General features: G+C 38.5%; 1 protein-coding gene across 1 annotated transcript; it reads right to left on the bottom strand.

The window, feature by feature from the left end:
* Window positions 1–17,758: 17,758 nt before the first annotated feature.
* On the bottom strand, window positions 17,759–19,984 carry LOC6566374 (anionic trypsin). Its single transcript, XM_032738835.1, has 3 exons — window positions 19,473–19,984; window positions 19,119–19,389; window positions 17,759–18,586 (listed from the first exon to the last, which is right to left on the bottom strand). The coding sequence occupies exons 1-3, from the start codon at window positions 19,946–19,948 to the stop codon at window positions 18,236–18,238; spliced, it is 1,098 nt and encodes a 365-aa protein (XP_032594726.1). The 5' UTR covers window positions 19,949–19,984; the 3' UTR covers window positions 17,759–18,235.
* Window positions 19,985–20,392: the final 408 nt, after the last annotated feature.

Here is a 20,392-nt window from a genome sequence, read left to right on the forward strand (position 1 = left end):
TGATTTATCAACATTTCAGAAAGTGTACATATGTAGTTACATATATGTGATCAGAACTGGTAAACGCCTCTCTCGATTCCTACCACAATTTTAAACTTTTCTTTTTTTTGCCAATTGTTGATATAGGGATTTGATCCGGCTCTGAACTAGAATAGTACGCAGCAAAAAGGTGGTCTGGCATCGCGCCACTTGTACGATAGATTCTACATTATCATTTATCGATACCGTGATCATTTCTTCCTCTTTCTTCTTATTCCTCAGCCACACTAAGCGTTCAGCGCGCTTATTGAAATAGATTCGTTAAATGGAATATGCAATTAATTTCATAAACAACAAAATTGATGAAAGCCTATAAAAATATTGAGACTCGATTTTTTAAATCAGCAGTTAGGAAAACGATTTATTGTTTCAATCATAAGCAGCAGTCAAATGTATACATTTGAGGCAATGGATTGATAATACAGAATAAAATTAATTAACAAAAACAAAAGCAACATTTTTCAGTCCATCAAAAGGCGCCTTGAGCCGTGCCGGTTAGCTGAAAAAGAAAAATCCAAACTGCTTAATACTTCAGTTGCACCATGGACACATTTAATGGGCGCGCGTTTAATTGAAATCGGTGAATCGGGCCAAAACGAATGCCAGCCTACTTTAAATGTTGTACGCAAAAAAGTCGGCAGTCTGCTAAGTAAAGTAAAACCGACGTAAAGCAGGGCAGTGAAAATTGGGTGCTGTGGTAATGGCAAAAGTGAGGAGGAGAACGGCGTAAAGACAATAGACAGGAACCACAACAAAAATTATAGACTCAACTTGGCTTGACTTGCCACTTGGCCGCCCACAGTTTCCAGCTCCAGTTCCAGCTACAACTCCAACTCCAACTGCAGCTCCATCTCCGATTGCAGCTCTACACTAAAAAAAAATCGCCCTACATTTTTGTTGATCGCCATTAATTGTCATACTTTCAGAAAGGAAATTTCAAAAATCTATGATTGTGGCTCTCTAAAAACCAAGTTTAGCATATCTATATCAGGGTGAATGTTATTAGAAATTTTGAAAAATCCAATAAAAAAAAAATTCTCATATGTTCTCTAAAATTTTAGAAATTTGTTTTCCTAATATTTAAGAAATATTTCTGAAAACAAGAAAAACTTTATGTGTTTTTAGAACGATTTGCATTTTTTCTCCAAGTGTAGTCGCAGCAATGCGCTTTGGCAGCTTAAATTTAAGAAGCGCGGAGAATGAAGCATTTGCAGCGTTTAGGCGCACGCAGACCTTGCCGCCGACCCCAACACCAACCCCGCGACCCGATCCCACAGGCAATGGTTTCCTGCCCCAGACAGTGGCAGTGGCAAATGCTCGGGCCTGTGCCTGTGCCTCTGACTCTGCCTGTGCATTAAAATGAATTTCTTTTGTATGCGTTGTGCTTCGCAACTGGGCAGACTCGAGCCGGAGTCGATTTGAATGAATGCACGTCCTTGCTGTGCTTGCAGCTCAGGCCAAGGCTCAGCAGCTCAGCAGCTCCGTCTCCGTCTCCGTCTCTGGCTCCGTCTCTGGCTCCATCTCTGGCTCTGGCTCCGTCTGTGTCGTCATCGCCCTCATCACTGGCAAAGTGCTGGCACATCGATATTGCCTTCTTCGTCCTTGCCATCCGCGTCGAGTTTGCTTCTTGACGTCTTTTAAGTGTTTGCATTTTTCAGGTGTTGAATTTTCATTGTACTTGTCTTTGCTGTTGCCGCAGTTGTTTTGCTTTGCTCTCTTCCATTCTATTCTATTCTATTTTTTTTCTTTTCTTATGTTTATTTTTATTTTTTCTTTTTTTTTTTGGCATTACGCCAAATGTGCAAAGCCAACAAAATACCAAAAGATTGCACATTGCACCTGTCTTCTGGACGGCATTTTGGTTTACGGCTTCAGTCTGCCTCAGCTTTTGTGTACGTGGCTGGAGTTTGTTTGTGTATGCGTGCGTGTGTGTGTGTGTTTGTTTGTGTTTGTGTGTGTTTGTGTGTGGGTGTGTGTGGGTGTGCGACTGCTTTAGCTGCTTTAAGGTAATTCTCCGACATGCCCTTGTTGCTGTTTGCTCGCATATTTGTTGCTGCTGTTGTTGTTGTTGTTGTTGTTGCCCTTATACCCTGTGTTCATTTAAAATTGGTAAAACGGGTCAAATAAACTTGTGCAAATGTACATACATACATACATGTATGGGGCAAAGAGGAAGAAGAAAGCATATCCGTCAACCGTCATCCGTTTCCGTCTGCCTGTTCAGTCTATGGGAGCTGAGTGACTCCAAATTTGGAATATTGGTTCGTCTATAGCGTATGCTGATGATTGTTGTTTGTTGTCATTTTATCGATAATTTCGGCAACAGGTAAACCGATTAAATTACCTTGCTTACCTTGACATTATATTGATTGGCTGTAGACATTTTCGATCCTTAATCAACGCAGAAGTTCTTAATGTATCATTGTATCAAGAACGGACACAGCAAAAAATTCACCTTTTTTCATTTATTTTGTAAAAAAAAATTTTATTTTCTACTTATATTTTTCTTTTTATTATTTTTATACAATTTAAAGGAGTTTGTACAACCAGTTAAAAAAGAAAAATTAACAAGATTCTTTAACTTAAACTTGTTTGAAATTAAAAAAACGCAAAATTATCCATTCTTTGCATTGTGAAGAAAGTGTTTGTAGTGTTGACAACCGTTGAAAGAATCAGTGTAAAAATCATTTCAAATTTGTTTATAAGTGGTGCATGACCACAAATAATATAATCAGAATTTGCCTGATTTGAAATTGAAGCTGGCACAAAATGGAAATGGAAAACAGGAAAACATTATTGCAAACTGTTTTTTGTCAGTTAGCGGCCAAAACTAAGCTGCGCAAAGCAAAAACAAAATATGCCAGAAAATCTTTTACTCAAATATTGATCTGCTACGACCTTTGACAGAGCAAGAGCAGAAAAGTGATGTGAATGCTCATTCACTATGATCTGCTCTGCTCAGCTCTGCTTTGCTCTGCTCTGCTTTGCTCTGCCTTGCTTTGCTTTGCTCTGCTTTGCTTTGCTCTGCTCTGCTTTGCTTTGCTCTGCTTTGCTTTGCTCTACTCAATAGCAATAGCAATAGCAGCAGCAAGAGCAGACAAGATTCCATTGTGCTCTCTGTGGTTATAGCAATTGCAGAGAGAACAAGATTGATTGGCTCTGCAACTGCTCTGTTAAGGTATGTACCAGTAGCAATAGTAAAACGAAAGGCTACAAAAGAGCGTAGCATTTAAATTAAAGAGAGGATGAGAAGGTCGCTACAATACTCTCCAAATGAAATCAATTCTTAAGAGAGCTGTGATTTATGAATGTGGTTGCTGCTCTTGTTTTGTGTTACTAAAAGGTTTTTTTGTTTTAGATTATCATCTTGATTTGGTAAATTGGGAATGCATTTTGAGAAGAGAGAGGGAGAGAGAGAGAGAGAATGGTGATCCGTCAGCCATAAGAAATTGATCTGAGATCTTATGAAATGTAAGACAGTGGGAAAAAAGATAAGTTGACTTGCGTATAGGGTATCTAGTAGTGAGCACGCTCGTGTAGTTTAGAAGTCTATTATTGTTGGCCAGACATCAGCTAATATATGATTGACTCATCAATGGACGGTGGACGGTGCGTACTTAAGATCTAACAACTTGAAGGTTTCAACAAGGGGTCAACGATGAATGAGAACAATTTCAAATTCAAATTCAACCTTAGGTCTTAGGCACGTTTCCAAAAGCTCAACAGGTGCTGCACCTATTTGTTGTATGAACTGGTCTCGTTAATCAATGTATCTTTAAGGAACAGCGCAGATGGAAAGTGGAGTTCAGAGCAGGTGCAAACTAAGTCGGAATGTTTTTACATTGAAGAAATTATATTTCTCTAACAAATTTTGCGCCTGTACATCGGCCAAGTAACTGGGCAAGTGTGTCCTTAATTAGTAAAGGGAATGAGAATGCTTTAATACAATTATTATTAACGCGGACAGTGAGCATATGCGTGGTTGTGCTTAGATTTGTGCCGTGGTCCGATGGGTCAGATAAATGGAGGTTTTGAGCATCTGCACCCGCACCTGGACCTCGACCAGTGTACGTACCTGTAACTGCTACAGGCGGAAAGCAGAGAGAGAGAGAGAGAGAGAGAGAGAGCGGCTAGTGCCCTGCAGTGGTAAGTAGAAATTTGCGTCAATAGGATTGTTAAAGAGGCTTAAGTTAAATGGAAAACTTCCGAATCAATGAACCGCAAATTGCATGCGAAATGCCAAAACGAAAATGTCGCCCACCGACTGCTTCAGCGACCAGAGCTATGTTTGTCCGTCTGTCTGTCTGTCTGTCTGTCTGCCCACATGTATGTACTCATACGTATGTATGTACATAAACAAACGTACATGCATACATCAATACATATGCTTTAAGAGAGTGCATTGAAATCGAAACTGTTCCCGCCTTCGTTTCCAAACCAATCCGATATCAAAACCGAAAATCGCAAGAGCCGCTTAGCAATGCATATTATTCTAATTAAGTGCCCCAAATATATATATATATTATATATATATATATATGTTATTCATATATATATTGCTCAGGTGCGTAGCTTCATGTTTTGCTGTTTTCCGAATAGGGGACCATAACTGATTGGCCATTTACAATATGTACATATGTATTTATATTTATTTATTACGATTTATATTTATATTTATATTTATATCTATATTTAACTTAACGCTTGTGGTGTGCGAGCAGTGCCAACTTCTTGTCTATCACAGATGTCTTCCCATTTTGTTGTCAGTGGAGGGAGTGAGTGCATGGACCCCAGGAACCGACATTAGATGCGCCGCTGTGAATAAGTACGAGTGCTAGATTATATCAATTTTGTTGCTCGGCTTACTGCCAACTCGCAGAAGGAGACAACGAAGAAATGACAACGGGTACACACATGGACCGACCATACTCGACTAGACATTAAACATGGCCAACGCTTACAAAATCAAACACGTTCGTCTGTCTCTGCTTAAAGCGTTCATTACTTAATACTTAATACTTGTACTAATGCTTAATTAACTTCTACATCCGTTCATCTGTCTCTGTTGCGATGAAGTGACCTTTTAGAGCGTTCACTACTTATGCATATACTCACTCTTATACTTATACAATCAGCAATTAAACTATTACTTGTTATTTACTGTGAGCATTTAAAGCGTTCACTAATTATTGCTTAGACTTGCTTACTTATAGATTTTTTCCCGTTGTTATGTGGAAATGCAATTGCTTATTTTATAGGGTGTATTGCGAATGGGCACTCGAACTGCTTGTTTTCCCTGACGAGTATTTCGTCCTTAATAGCAATTTCATTTCCTTCAACAAGTCATAAAACATACACATGTGCGTGCGTGCATGTGTGTGTGTGTATGTGTGTGTGTGTGTGTGTGTGAAAAACGGAATGGGGCGATGATGACAGGGAATTCAATTTCGCGTATTTTCTTAACTTAATCCTTTTTGGCAAGCCATCAACATTGTGGGTGCGCATATTGATGCGAGTGCTCATTTTATTTATTTAAGAACATTTAATATACTGTAAGTGAGTATTAGGAGAGTGCATAAGTACATAAGTGTCTTTCTTCCCTTAGACATCATCATCATCATAATCATCATCATCATCATATTTAGAAAAGAAGCGATTCCCACTTGCCCGTCGCATTTTGAAAGGGGTTTTTGTCATAATTATCCCTTATCGAAATATATATTTTCTCTTGTTTTAGGCCCTAAGATAATCAGAATAAATAGGCATATCAAGTTCATTGGCGACCCATGAGACAGCATACAAAGAATGCATATCACAAACCAAAATGCTTTCGTTTCTGTCAGACGCCATTTCAAGTGCACGGCGCGGATAAGTAACTTAAAGGCAAGCAAGACGCTAGATGAAAGATGGAATATGGAAGATGCTTTCACTATATGTATATGTATGTATGTATGTATGTATGTATGTATGTATGTATATGTGATGGTAGGTAGGACGACAGTGGTGCGCAAACACTGGCAATTGTTGCGAATTTTTCAGACATTTTTTGGGCAATCGCAAACTGAAAAAATGGATATAATGCATACTAAATCGCCTTAAAATGAATCGCGTAAAAACGAGGCAGTTGTTCTATATTTAGAAATAATATCTAAATATTAGAACAAAAATATCTCGAATTTAGAAATGCTCGCTCCAATTCGGCAATCCCAAAAATATGGCGACTTTTTCTATTTTATAGAAAAGCATTTCTAAAAATTAAAATTTAGAAACAAGTAATGCAATTTACAGGCTCAACTCGCAAACCAATCATACATTTTTGAAAATTAAATTAAATTATTGAAATTTTGAAAATGAAAATACGAATATTTAATAATAATATAAGTAAAAACATATAGAAAACAACGAAACAGCTATATTGAAATATAAAAACCCTGGTCTTTCGAATGTAGAAACTGACAAGCTTCGGCAAACATATTCAATGTGTGAAACTAGATTGGTGAGAAACATTTGTCGAGATTTCGCCTCTGACCCACTGTTGCTGTCTGCCTATAAGCCACACAAACATGCTGCTTGTGTATTTGTGTATTTGTTTATTATCCTTGGTAATACATGCAAAGATGCTGCAAAGTAGCTTAATACTTTATGCACGCAATGAAAAGACTTTTTATGATCACATTATACTTGTAGATACTTATATTTTTGTAGATATTTCGCTCGTCTATTCGATACAAGGACCTGCACATATGTATGCATATATGCTTGTATATATACATATATACATATATATATGTATATGTATATGTATAACAAGTGCATGGTGGATTTGGTGCCAGTTTTTGAGAGTCGCAGCCCTATCGCTTTTACACAAGGGTACATGTTAAATGTGCGACACCATGTCGTATGAGTGATAGCTGGTGCGCATAAACTATGCAGTAAATAAGTTTATTATCGCTCTCTGTAGTCGCCCGTAGTCCCTCAATGCTGGTCGTGTGGCGTGTGGCATGTGCTGTGTGTTGTGTGCTGTGTGTTGTGTGGTGTGTTGTTTGCGTTCTGTGTTGTCAGAACGCCACCAAAAACTTTACAATTTATATCTGCTTTGTTTTTGCGAGTTCGACCACAGCATTCACTCTCTACACTCAGATAAATAAAATCGCTCTTAATTTGGCTCCAGTGGCTGGCTTTCTAATTGTATTTCTCAATTTTAAGGTGGATTTTTCTAAAAATTCCAAAAATATATATGTGTGTACCATAGACGAATTGTTATATTCGATTTTTATTTATTAAACATTAATATTTTAAGATTTCAAATATAGTATTCATATATTTAATTTAACGTCCTCAGAAAATAGAAAAAAATCAAAAGATTTTTGCGTCTGTCGATTTAGGACAAGCATTTCTAAATTAATTTCTAAACAGAAATGATTTTTAAAATCAAGAAAAATTGTATATTTTGTAGTGCGAATTTCATTTCAGACTTACATAGATTAATTTTTTTCTGAGTGTATCGCTCAGCTATGTTCATATGTAGCTGTAATATTATCAAAGTTATATTTGTCATATTTTCAAAGTTTGTCACTTTGGTATGAGGAGTGTTGTTCTTGTGATTGGCTCTAGTTTCCCACAATCAAGATTATTTAGCAATAATAAAAAGAGAAAAAAACAAAAACAAAAACAAAACAAAACAAAACATTCAATTAGTTAAGTATGTAAGTTGTGCATATAACATTTGTACTTTTTAAGTGATTTCCGACTATTTCACATACATATGCACATATTTATGTAGTTGTGTACTGGGTAAATGGGACCATGTGCTTAATTCGAACAGATGGTATATGATGATATATTATTTGTAACTTTTAAATTGAATAGATTTTTGCGCAGCCCAATTTGTAAAATGGTCCCAGAAACATAAAAAGTGCACAAAGCATTTGGTTTTTCGTTTGCTTTCGGCTTTTTATACTTTTGTAATTATTTTGTTGCTGCTCCTAATTAATACAAATGGTTTGATACACAATAAAGATTTTTCAACTTGGCTCGTTACTGGCCTGGACGCTGGCCTCGCCTGGCTTGTTGTTAGTGTCCTTGTTGTCCTCGCTGAGCAAAAAAAGTTTTCCCATTTTGAAAAGTTTGTGTTTTTTGTGGCGTTTCTGGTGCAGTTGCACTCATACACTCATACACTCATACACTCATACACTCATACACTGATATACTAATACACACACGCACACGAACACGCACACGCACACGCACATATATAGACGCTCTAATATCACCGCCCCATGGCCGTTATCTCTTTTGTTTTTGCGCATTGCTATTCACTTCGCCTTTGAATTTGCCGTTGCCGTTGCCGTTGCCTTTGCCGTTGCCTTTGCCGTTGCCTTTGCCTTTTACTTCTCGACGTCGTCAACGTTGCCGTCTTCATCAACGTGCATTGTTTTTGTGTAATTTTGCAATAAACAGCAAAACAATTTAAAAAACGAGCTGGCAACGTCGACAAAGCAGAGGATGTAACGTTTTGCCAAGTGGACCGACACCGACTAGCCTCAACCCCCCCCCAAAGCCTCTTTCCAAGCCTCCTTCCAAGCCTCCCAAGCGACCAAACGCGCACAATAGTGGGCAATGTAAAAATGAAACTCAAACGGAGCAAGAAAAGTGCTTAATGCACGCAGCTAGCTATGACTATCAGATACCCCGCACGGCTGCAGTTCAATCGACTATACATAGTATAGTCAACACAACAAGCTTATTCTATATTATCTCTCTCTGTCTATTCGCTGTCCGTTAGATAAAGTATGTACATATATAGAATATAGAATAATATACCGCATTGAGCGAACGATTTGCGTATAGGGTATGTATGTGAATATATATGTATATGTGCATGTGCATGTTCATGGAAGTTACGCTTTCGAATGCAGCGTTTTGTGGCTGGTTCTTGAGAGTTTTAAGTGCGAACGACCCACTGTCCATCCACCAATTTATATGGCAAACTTTTTTTGTTGGAGAAATACTTTTGGTTAAGTTTGTTTGTTTACTGTAAAAGAAAATGTTATGCCTCCATTTGATATGTGGCCGGCCTTACCCCGTGGCTCCTTTTGGTAGCTGGAAGCAGGGCTCGATGCAAGGCCCTTTGCATCTGGCGCAGTTAATTTGTTATTGTTAGCAATAGCTGGCAACTTTGTTTTGCACTTGGTTTTGCTGCTATTATTGTTATTGGTATTCGCAGTGGCCCCCAGTTAATTGAAATATATTTATTAAGTTTGCCTTCAATTTGCATACTGCTTTCTATTTAAATATGTTTGCATTCATGAACGTTAATTATTAAACAAGCATATATATAAGGAAATACATGTGTGTGTGTGTGTGTGTGTATCTGAAAATCTGTTTGTACTATGCTCTTTGGGCTTTGGTTCTGCTTCAGCAGTCCCTCTACATTCGTGGTGGGGCAGTTCGAGCCAGAAAGTTACGTAATTACCACAGCAACTCTGATGAAATGAAGTTGCAGAAGTTGCTCCGCTGATCGGAGTGGAGCATCAGCTAAGCAGTAAACAGTAAGCAGTAAGCAGTAAGCTGGCTTAATGACCACTCATTACTGTTAATTGATTTCAATTAAATCACGCCCGAAAACAGCAGCTTAGACGGTATATAAAGGCAAATGCGACTCTGATGTAACCACAACAACTTAAACAACAATTACAAAAATAATCAGGAAACAACAGCAACAACAACAACAACAACACAACAACAACACAACAACAACAACAACAATAGTGGATGGCCAATGCCCTACGACGATAACGAGCAGTCCAGCAGGAACAAGGCACAAGAGGAAATGTCCGAAAGTAAAACTAGCAAGACCCAAAAGAAACATCAACACAGTAACTGGATAAAAAAGTGGGGTGTGGATGTGTGTATGGAGGGAAAGGAGGAATGGGGGGGGGGGATGTCTTAGAGTGTAAGAAAAATATGGAGCTGAGCAGACTTAAGTGTCTGCTTTGGCACATGGAGCAGCATTACACGCACCAACAAGCGACGACGCACACAGGCCCTCGCCCATGCCCACGCCCACGCCACGCCCATCGATATAATAAATAAAAGCATCTTTACACAATTTCAGCTGCTTAACTTAATAAATACGCCAGGCTAAGGAATCCCTGATTTCCAAGATCCAGATCCATATCCAAATCAAGCTTTCACTCCAGCTCCTGGTCCTGGTCCTAGTCCTGGTACGAGCCGTACTACACTCATCAAAAATCACTCTCAATTTGAATAAATCGCCATCATTTTGGTGCTTATCATCAAATTATTCAGAAATTAAATTTCTAAAATTTATGGTTGTGTTAAGTTGGATTTATCAAAAAATTAGAAAAAGTATGTACAATTTCCAGGGTGTTTGTTCTTTTATATGTTTTTTTTTTTTGACGAATTCTTATATTATCTTTTTTGTTATCTATATTATTACGCATTTGTTACTTGAAAGAACTTTTTCTACGTTTTTTTTCTTCTACTCTTTAAACACCATATTTATTGGATTTGTCGATTTGGGGCTAGCCTTTCTAAATTTAAGAAATTTTCCGTAGCATTTCGAAATTGTTTCAAAATATATAAAAACTTTTTGTTTTTTATTTTAGGGCGACTTACTACAATTTAGGGCAATGTTTTTTTCAAGTGTAGTCCAGCTCCAGCTTTAGCTCTTAAGCAGTCAAGCGCCGACTATTCACTGCCACTCGACTGCTGTTGTGGCAAAGATTTTGGGATAAAGTTAATTACGGCTCATTGGCTATTCGAGGGGGAAGTGATGGGGGAGTGGGCGGATGCGGGGGGGGGGGCGGCAATCTAGATGTGGATGTCGTCGCCGCGTCGGCCGAGTTTGCAATTTGCATCTCCATCTCTATCTATGAAGCACTATCCTCTAAGGCAATTAACAATAAAACAACAGTTTTCTAATTGGATGAAACGTTTTGCAAGTTTTGCATCCGATATGCTTCGCTTGAATTGCGCGTCGTCTGAATTAAAACCAGTACTTCTTAATGCCCTACTCCAAGCCACTCTACCAGAATAGAGGGGCTAAGCGCTGTCCGTCACTCGAGACAATATGGCGGGGATTAGAAATATATGAGGAGGACCGCAACCACACTCAATAAAAATTAATCCTATATTTTAGTAAATCGGATTTGTACATATTCGAAAAACAGTTTTTAAAATTTATAAAGGTTTGCCCTAAATCGACAATGCCAAAAAACTCAAATAAACTTATTCTAAAATTCAGGAACAAGTTATTAAAATTTACTGGCTTGGTTTTTGTATTTGAGTTTAATTGTCCTCTGCCCCAGAAATGGGCACTGTGGCTCAGCGGGAAGTCATTCAACTCGCAAATCAATAATCCCCCTTCAAATCGTAAGTTTCTTCAAATTAAATTATATTCAATTTTTTAACTATTTAAAATCTTTGTGTAGATATGAAATCTTAAAGTTCTAACGCAAAATAATAATAGCATATGCAAAATAAAAAAAAAAGTATTTAGAAAACAACAATTTAGAAATTAGACATATTTTTCTCTACATTTTAGAATTATGCCTTGAAATTTTGAAATCGAAGCCCTGGTTCTTAGAATGACGCAGCCATAAATTGTAGAGATTTACTTGGTGACTAACTCTCAGCACCAAAAGTATGATGATTTACTAAAACTGATGTAGATTTTTTCCTGAGTGTAGTTATCAATTAGGCGTATCACAAACACAGAGTTAAAGAGTTAAAACAAATTGGAATGATGTGTGCTATATTTATATAACAGCTTGCGATTAGTGGTCATATATTTTATATATATTTGTTAAGGGTAGATTCTTTAGTAGACGCTTTAAAGTCGATCTGCAAGCATTTTAAATACCCCTCCTCAGGCTGTAATCAATATATTTAGCAGTCCCCAGAAGCATCCTGGCAGGATCATTTTGTAAAAAATGTAAAGACAAATTCTTTGGAATCTCTAGCTCGTGGAGCAGTGCGCAGTTTTCATATTCAATAGCTGGCTTTTTGCAACAGCAACAACAACAACAAGAACAACAATAACAAATTAATACAAATAGTCTGCAGTGGTCTCGGCCATAGATTACACTTTTGTAGACAGTTTTGCACTTGCTGGCGACTGGCGGCTGGCGGCTGTGGTCGTCCTGCCCAGTCACATTGCCCCCATTGTCCGGCTGCCGCAGCCACAGGTTTTTTTTTTGGTTTTTTTTTTTTTTGCGAACAGCTTCTCAATATCTTATCCAGACCACTTTACTTGGCTATGCTATCTTGCTATCATCGTAGTCTTAGCGCCACTTGGCCAGCCAGTTCATAGCTGGCTAATACGCTTTAAGACTTTCCTATATATATATATATATATATATACTAACATATATACATAGATTGGTATGTGTGTTTGTATACAAATTATTTATTGGAATTTTTGACTTTTGAATGGAACCAACAGATGCTTGCAACTTGCGACCCATTTGAGCCACACATTGAAAGCGAAAAGTGAAAAAGTTTTAATAGAATTTCTTTCATAATATTTCTTTTTTTTGTGGATTGTAGTTGGCAGTGTAACTACTCGTATTTGTATTTGTTACATCCATTTTCCATGAAGTTAATGGCTTTTTAATTGCCTTGACAAGTACAGGTAAATTTCTATTGAGATATTGTTGACAAAGCTTAGTTATTTATTTATTTATAATTTATTTATCACCGATTGCTGATCACAGCGATATGGTTATCGTTATCGTTATCGATATCGTATATTATGTACAGAGCTGTATGTTATGTTACACACTGCCTGCAACAATATGTAGAGCATATAAAAATCATGCTCCTTCCTCAATAAATGGGTGCTGTGAGTTTTAATAATTAGCGAAAGTATTCGTCAAACATTGAATAAAGCAGGCTTCCATTTAACATTCCATTCCATTACTAAACACAACAGCAGAGCCTATCCCATCAAACTGTACGCAGAATTATTTGATTTTTGTGTTCTAACTTCAACTTGTTTAACTGCCCCGAAATTATTTCTGTGTGCCGATTTGAATTATCGAAGTTGATACTGTGTGTGTGTGTTTGTGTGTGTGTGTTTGTGTTTGTGCGTTTGATTCGGTGTATGCCATACAAATGGTAAGCCAAAATATGGCGTTATAATAATTTTCATAGCAAAATTTACACATGCATAATTAATTAGTATCAAAAATTTAATACTCACACTTTGTATCTGCTTAAATATTTACACTTCGTGCCAAATTTGTATGCAAATCGCTTTGCTACAGACTGACAATAACACACACACACACACACACACACACACACACACACGCACAATGTCTTGCAATTAAAAAATGGGACAGTTTGCGTCATTTGAATAGGGCAACATTACACAAAATGAGAGTTGTTTAAGTTTCTCGACATGAGAAAAATCATGAAGCGAGAGTGATAGAGAAGATGGCGCAAGAGGGAGCGAGAGAGTGAAAAGGAATGAGCAGCTGGTCATAGGGGAGATGGAGAGAGAGAGAGAAAGAGAGAGAGAGAGAGGAAGAGAGAGAGAAAGCGAGCGCTATTACCTATTTTTATACTGTACATAATTTGAACATATGTGTTGTATATGTGCAGCGATGTAAAATAACAAAATAGCCATCTGTTGCTATTCGCATGACCAGCACTGTGCGGTGCCACAGTGTATAGCAAACAGAATCGAAATCGGGTGGTTGTCGCCGCTAGCGGTGGCCAGCGTCGGGGCCGCTGCTGCTGCTGCTGCTGCTGCTTTTGGCTCCGTCTGTTTCGTTGGGTCGCCCCGCCGTCTGCACCCTCCTGCACCCCTTGTCGAGTAACAGGAGCAAGTTGTTGTAGTTGCCTGGCTGGTCACTAACTGGTTGGTTGGTTGGTTGGTTGGTTGTTGGATGGGTCGCTGGGTGGTTTGTTTGGTGGGTTACTGTTGCTATTGCTGATGGCGTTGATTGTTGTTTTTTTTGTTTTTTTTTTTTTTTGTTTGAAAACCCTTTTTAGTGTTTGCATTTAACGAACAACGCCACAACGAGGCAGCGGCAACAATAAGGGCAATAACAAGCGTGCTTGCCGCACATTCCGCGCCAAGGCCGGTAATGGTCTGGGCCCGAGGCTGATGTTAGTGATGTGTCAGGGAGCTGGTGTTAGAGATGGTGAGGGTGATAGTGATGAAGCTGGAGCTGGAGCTGGAGTTGGAGCTGGAGCTGGAGCTGGAGTTGGGGTTGGAGGGTGGAGGGTGTGGCTAATAAAAGGCTCGTTACAATGAAAACAAATCAAATCGACGCCGAAGCCATCCATCAAGTCAAACCAAACTCGAGTTCAAATGAAAAGCTGTGCTAACGAATACCAGCTACAAACAGGAAGTAGTTTGAATTTCCGGTGTCACTCAGACCCACGCAATAGCTGAGCGCCAGTTCCATCCGCAATAGCATAGAACACAGAACACAGAACACAGAGCATATAGCACCGAGCACATAGACGGCATCAACCACGTTCAAATTTTCAAATTGATTACGGGACATGTTGCGGGTTGGATGGGTGGTTGGATGGATGGATGGTGAATGAGGTGCCGCAGCCCGCCCGGAGTCAACTCAGCTTTACTTTGAAATGCCATTAAAATGTATTTACAAACGCAAATTGATAGCGATTTCGGGCCTGGGCCTGGGCTTGGGACTGGGCCTCGGCCCGACGCGATCTATGTGTTGAAGTTGAAGCTTAGCCGGCGATTTGGCCAGGATGTGTGTTGTGTTGCGACGAAGAGATGAGACGAGAGTTTGCCATCCTTTTGACCGGTTGCCCCTTACTTATACGAATCAACAAAACTGCAAGTCCCTCTGTGTCTGTGTGTGTGTGTGTGTGTGTGTGTGCGTGTGGTTGTGTGTGTGTGTATGTGATGAATGCAATTTACATATCGGAAATGCGTTTTTAGCTTAGTCGGGGCTTTCGTCAGGCACTTGTGCGCCTTGGTACTCGTATTGTCCCAGTTTTGACCATTGCATCTCCATTGCTCGAATGAATTTGAATTGACGCAAACTTACTGCGGTACACTCAGAAAAAAACTTGTCCTACATTTTAGTAGATATTATTCAGAAAGGAAATTTCTGAATTGATCTTGCAAAGGTTTCAGGGTGGACTTATCTAAAATTAAGAACAACTTATGTCTATTTTTCAAGGTGTTACTTTCTATGCGTGTATTATTATGAATAAACATTAATATTTTCAGATTTCACATATACAAACATTTGAAATAGTTTATAAATTCATATATTTGAATTTGAAAAGATTGACGATTTTACAGGGAATTAGAAACCGAGCCAGTAAATTTCAATACTTGTTTCTGAATTTAAATAAGGATTATTTCTAAAAGCAAAAGTTAGCACGTCTGTTTACAAATATTTTCTGTCATTAAGCAACATATTTGCTTAATAGAAAAATTGTATTTTAGGGCGATTTTTTCCTGAGTGTGTTTAGCATGCTTTTTAGGTTGTTGATTAAGCCCTTGTAGTTATCACCTCAACGTGGCAAGTGGCAACTAGCTAAGTTGTTGCTACTGCTTAGTGGCAGGCAATTTGGCTTAGTACAACACCGGGTTGACTTCTGACATTTGTTGTTTATATTGCGTTAGTTATTTCTGTCCCAATAAACCAGGGACAGTGCCATTTGTACTAAGGCTGTTGCGGTTTGTGTGAAAATGAATCCCCCAGGTGAGTGGCAAGGTTTGAGGAACTTCGAGCGATTTGGCCCATGAATTGGGGGAACTTGATGGGGGCTTGATGGCTTCTATTCATTATATGTAAAGTGGCCAATTAATTCAATTGGCTATGTTATTTTCGATTGAATCAATTGAAGCGGCATTTGCTTCTCGCCCCATTTGCTTTTTATTGGCAACAGGGCGTGCAGCAAGCATCAATTTGGCCAAAGTCAACCAACGACAATAAAGTTAAACTGCAATTATTTTCAAATGAACTTCATTTAAAATGCAATTTGAGGTATGTGTCTAATATATGCAAACAATTTACTGTGCTTTGGGCACAAAAAAGGGCAAGACAACAAGCTGGCTGGCTTGGAGCGGCTAAACAGTACACTCAGAAAAAACATCGTCCTAAAATTCAAAACGCTCTACGAACCAGAAAGCTTAAAAAGTACAAGTGCAAACCCTAATTTTTAGATATTTAGTGCAATTTTGAAATACTTGTGCTTATTGAAATATGTTTATAGATATAAATAAGTTGGAATTGGTTTTAGACAAATGTGTATATAAAAATACTTTGTGAATAATTAAAGAATGACGTCAAAGTATGACAAATTTCTAAAATTCTGTGCGTTTTTTTGTTGTTGTTTTTTTGTTTTTTTTTGCTGAGTGTCTACTGTAACAAGAACAACAACAAGAGCAATGATAAATCAATATGCAAAAGGAACACTGAAGAGCAAACTTGGCAAACAAGAAGCGTGGCAATATGATAAACTGTGTTGAATGACGCTGGCTGCAAAACAACTTGTGGGAATGTTTCCATAGAACACACACACACACACACACACACACACACACACACATATTGTACATACAAACAAATCACAAATGTCAGTGTGTGTACGTGTGATTTTGATGTATGCATGCATGTGTGTATGTGTGTATGTGTGTACATATGTGTGTCCTTGTGTGCGCACACAGTGGCCCACCCACATAAAAGTGAGCAATAAACATACGCGATTAAATTCATTATGAACACTTGAACAGCAGACAATACGAATATGAAATGACAAACTGATTGTGTGTGTTTGTCTCTGTGGCTGTTTGTATCTGTGTGTATCTGTGTGTGATTGGTTGTGTAGCTGTCCCTTTAGAGTCCTACGTGAAAATAACATGCTTTTCTGTCTGCGAGTGTCTCTGTGTGTGTGTGTGTGTGTGTGTGTGTGTGTGTGTGTGTTCGTGACTTGTGTGACGACAAAATGAAGTAAAAGGTTTCACTTCTTGTTATTGTTGCCTTTTCTAATTGTATTTGTGATTGCATGTATGTGTCTACGTATCTACGTATGTGGTTACTAATTGGATTTCAGATATTCAATCAACATGTTTCCGCAGTGATTTTCACAGCATTTGCGGATGAGTACAGCTCGGGCTAAGCCAGTGCCCCACTTCCACATTGTGTTGCAACAACAAAAGCGCTCCATCTTTGTATCGGATGAGCATGTCATCCACATCAATTGAATTGCCAGTGGGATGTTGTTTCATTTCACGCATTATTGCCATCTAAAATCTTCAGCTGACTGGCGAAGATTCCACGAGAATTTACTGCATAACTACACTTAGAAAAACAAAGAAACGAAATTTTACTCAATTCCTCTAAAAAAATATACATTTTGTCTTCTTTTTAGAAAAAATTTGTTATTTTTGTTAAATTACAAATATTTTGTGTTATTAAGAAAGACTTTTCTAACGAGAAGAAATGTACTAATTTTAAGAACAAATCCCTTCTAAAATTCAAATATACTCGCTCGGCTCTTGTAGCTTTCGTCTGCTTAAAAATTCAACCTGAAAATCGTTTTTAGGAAGCCACAAAAAAATATTTTTAAAATTTTTTTACTTTTTCTGAATAATATGGCGACCAACGATGGCGATTTACAAACATTCAGGTCAACTTTTTTCTGAGTGTAGCTTTATATTTGTTACAATTTATATAAAAATAGACTTCAATTTACGTTTACAATTTTCTGCTTAGCCGTTTATTTACTATTTTCAAAACTCACACAGATGTATCAGCCACCCAACATATACATATATAACATTTATTATGGCAGATACTTGTGCGCTTCGCGGGTGATGTGATAATTGCTGTCAGAGACAGTAAACAGTGCGTTATGTGGCAGCAAACCCATAAACCAGAAACCACCGTTGACCAAAATGAGTGTGCGCCCATCACAGCATTTGTGTGCGGCTGCACAAATACACCCGTTGCTGTGTTGATGTGTTGCAGTGTTGCTGTGTTGGTGTGTTGGTGTGTTGGTGTATGTGTAAGTGAGCGTAATGGTTACCGCATTTTGTCGCTTGTTTTGGATTTGCTGGGCCGACTTCAGGGCCATGGTTTCACTCAATTTTGGCTTGTCAAATGCAGAATGCCGCACCTGTTGCACATCTAAAGCGCAAAATTCGATGCATTATAAAGCATACATTTTATAAATAGTACAGTTGCATGGCTGCTAATATTAGGCAGTGCAACCAATTGGCCAGTGGCAAGTGGCATGTTGCCACATTCGATTCAATCCACTTGCGAAAGTGATGCACATCGGTGTAGATGCCAGCCGAATTGGGCACACCACATCCGAATCCATATGAAACAATGCCAGCTATTTTACCCTCGCAAATAAGGGGACCACCCGAATCACCCTGGCAGCTGTCCGCTTGGTGATCATTTGCGTTCGAGGCGCAAATCATGCCTTTGGTGAATCCTTGTAGTTTCGAGCAGAAGGCATATGTGTTAATCGACAGATCTGCGTTGACCGCCTCGTCGGGGATAGGGCCGTACTGGGAACCCAGATCCAAATAAGAATCAGTGTACAAATACGCACATACATACATATATATATATATATATATATATATATACTCAGAAGAAATCCTCCTAAATTTTAGTAAATCGCTGTCAAATGAATATAATTCCTAATCCCAAAAATATGGACATTTTTTCTATTTTTTAGTAATATGTTCGATTACTAAGAAAAAATCCTTTTGAGCCTAGCAGGATCGAATCTCCGTGAAATCGTAAGTAATCAAGTCAAGTATTCGAATTTCTATAAACTGTTTGAGTAACAAGAAAGCTAATATAAAAATTCTTCAAAAACCCTCTGGAAATTTGGCACAATTGAGCTAAAATTTTGGAAAAATTCCAACCTAAAATTTATAAATGCAAACTCTAGTTTTGAAAAAGCCACAACCATAATTTTTGGAAACTTACTTGCTGAACAATGTGGTGACCCAAACATTAGTGCCAAAAGTATGGCGATTTACTAAAATTCAGAGCGTTTTTTCTTAGTGTAGGATATGTGCTTAGATTTACCTGAATAACTGTACCCCATCCAACGACTGTGCATTGCTTTCCAGGCTGAGGATCCCGATCAGTCAAGGGTATGATAGCAACGAACGTTTCATCTGTTTGGACGCCATCCTTAAGCTTAACAATGCCAATGTCATTGACGAGGCGAGTGCTTGAGAATTTTGAATGTGGCTTGACTTTCTCCACCTTCATTTCCTGGGTGCTGACCGTCTGCAGTAGACGACGCGGCGCACCAGCAACGACCTTCAACTTTCTGGCCTGAATCTTGCTCCTCCTGCCAAGCCCCTCCAGGTAAAATATAAAAATCTATTCACTAGGCGCCAGACTAGTAGTAACTTTGACACACAACACACATACCCAATAAATAGACAATGGGCCGCCGTGAGAACCAGCTTGGCAGATATTAGACTGCCACCACAAAAATGATTGTCGCCAAAGAATTTACGTGGCTCTTTTGTGCGCAATGAGACAACAAACTTTACCAGTTCGTTTTTCTCGGGACGATAGCCGCCGGTTACTAGAAAGTGAAACGCCCCATCGATATCGTCATGCCTGTTGGAGTTCGCCTCTTCACTCAATGGAGCATGGCCTGTCCGCAGTGAGACCTGCTTCCGAATGCCAGAATCAGAACCAGAAACAGAACCAGAACCAGAAACAGAACCAGAACCAGAACCCTTAAGTTCAAGTCCATGAGCGATTGTCATTTCTTTCCTGGACATTAATTCCATATGGTTGGCACTGCAGTTCCATGTCTGGCCAGAATCTGAGATAGACCTCTCTATGTATAATTCGAAAACCAACAGAATATATACAATAAATTTTGCAACACACATTTTGTTGTATTAATAATAATATTTTTTATTTCACATGTGTATGACGGAAAACTTCTACAGTATAACTTGGGGAAATTTAAGTTGAAAAAAAAATAAATGTACGCACTTTGAAAAATTCTTCAAATCGAGTAACACAAAATGCATTTATGTGTGGGTGTCAGGGTGTTTTTAGGCATTCTGAGCTGTCAGGGCCAAACAGGCAGCGGAAATATTTACCTTATAACTTTCACAGCGATCCGATAGGCAAATGAAAAAGTCGTGGTCATAAATAACGTACACCTGAACCAGTAGAGTATAGCAACAGTGACAACAAAAACTTGCAGCTAGCGGCCCAAGCATTTGTTGCCACAGTGTATGTATATACACACACACACAAACACACACACATAGATACACTTTTATCCAATCTGGTGATGCAAAAATCACAGTTGGTCATTTTGTCAC

The sequence above is a fragment of the Drosophila grimshawi genome, unplaced genomic scaffold, assembly GCF_018153295.1.
Source record: "Drosophila grimshawi isolate 15287-2541.00 unplaced genomic scaffold, ASM1815329v1 contig_848, whole genome shotgun sequence".
Taxonomy (NCBI): domain Eukaryota; kingdom Metazoa; phylum Arthropoda; class Insecta; order Diptera; family Drosophilidae; genus Drosophila; species Drosophila grimshawi.

What these genes read in the sequence shown, in the direction of transcription:
- LOC6566374 (XM_032738835.1), bottom strand. Translation starts at nt 19,948, where the DNA reads ATGTGTGTTGCAAAATTTATTGTATATATTCTGTTGGTTTTCGAATTA. An exon ending in GCCCATTGTCTATTTATTGG is followed by an intron (nt 19,390 to 19,472) that starts GTATGTGTGTTG and finishes GGGGCTTGGCAG; the next exon opens with GAGGAGCAAGATTCAGGCCA. An exon ending in GATGGGGTACAGTTATTCAG is followed by an intron (nt 18,587 to 19,118) that starts GTAAATCTAAGC and finishes CTGGGTTCCCAG; the next exon opens with TACGGCCCTATCCCCGACGA.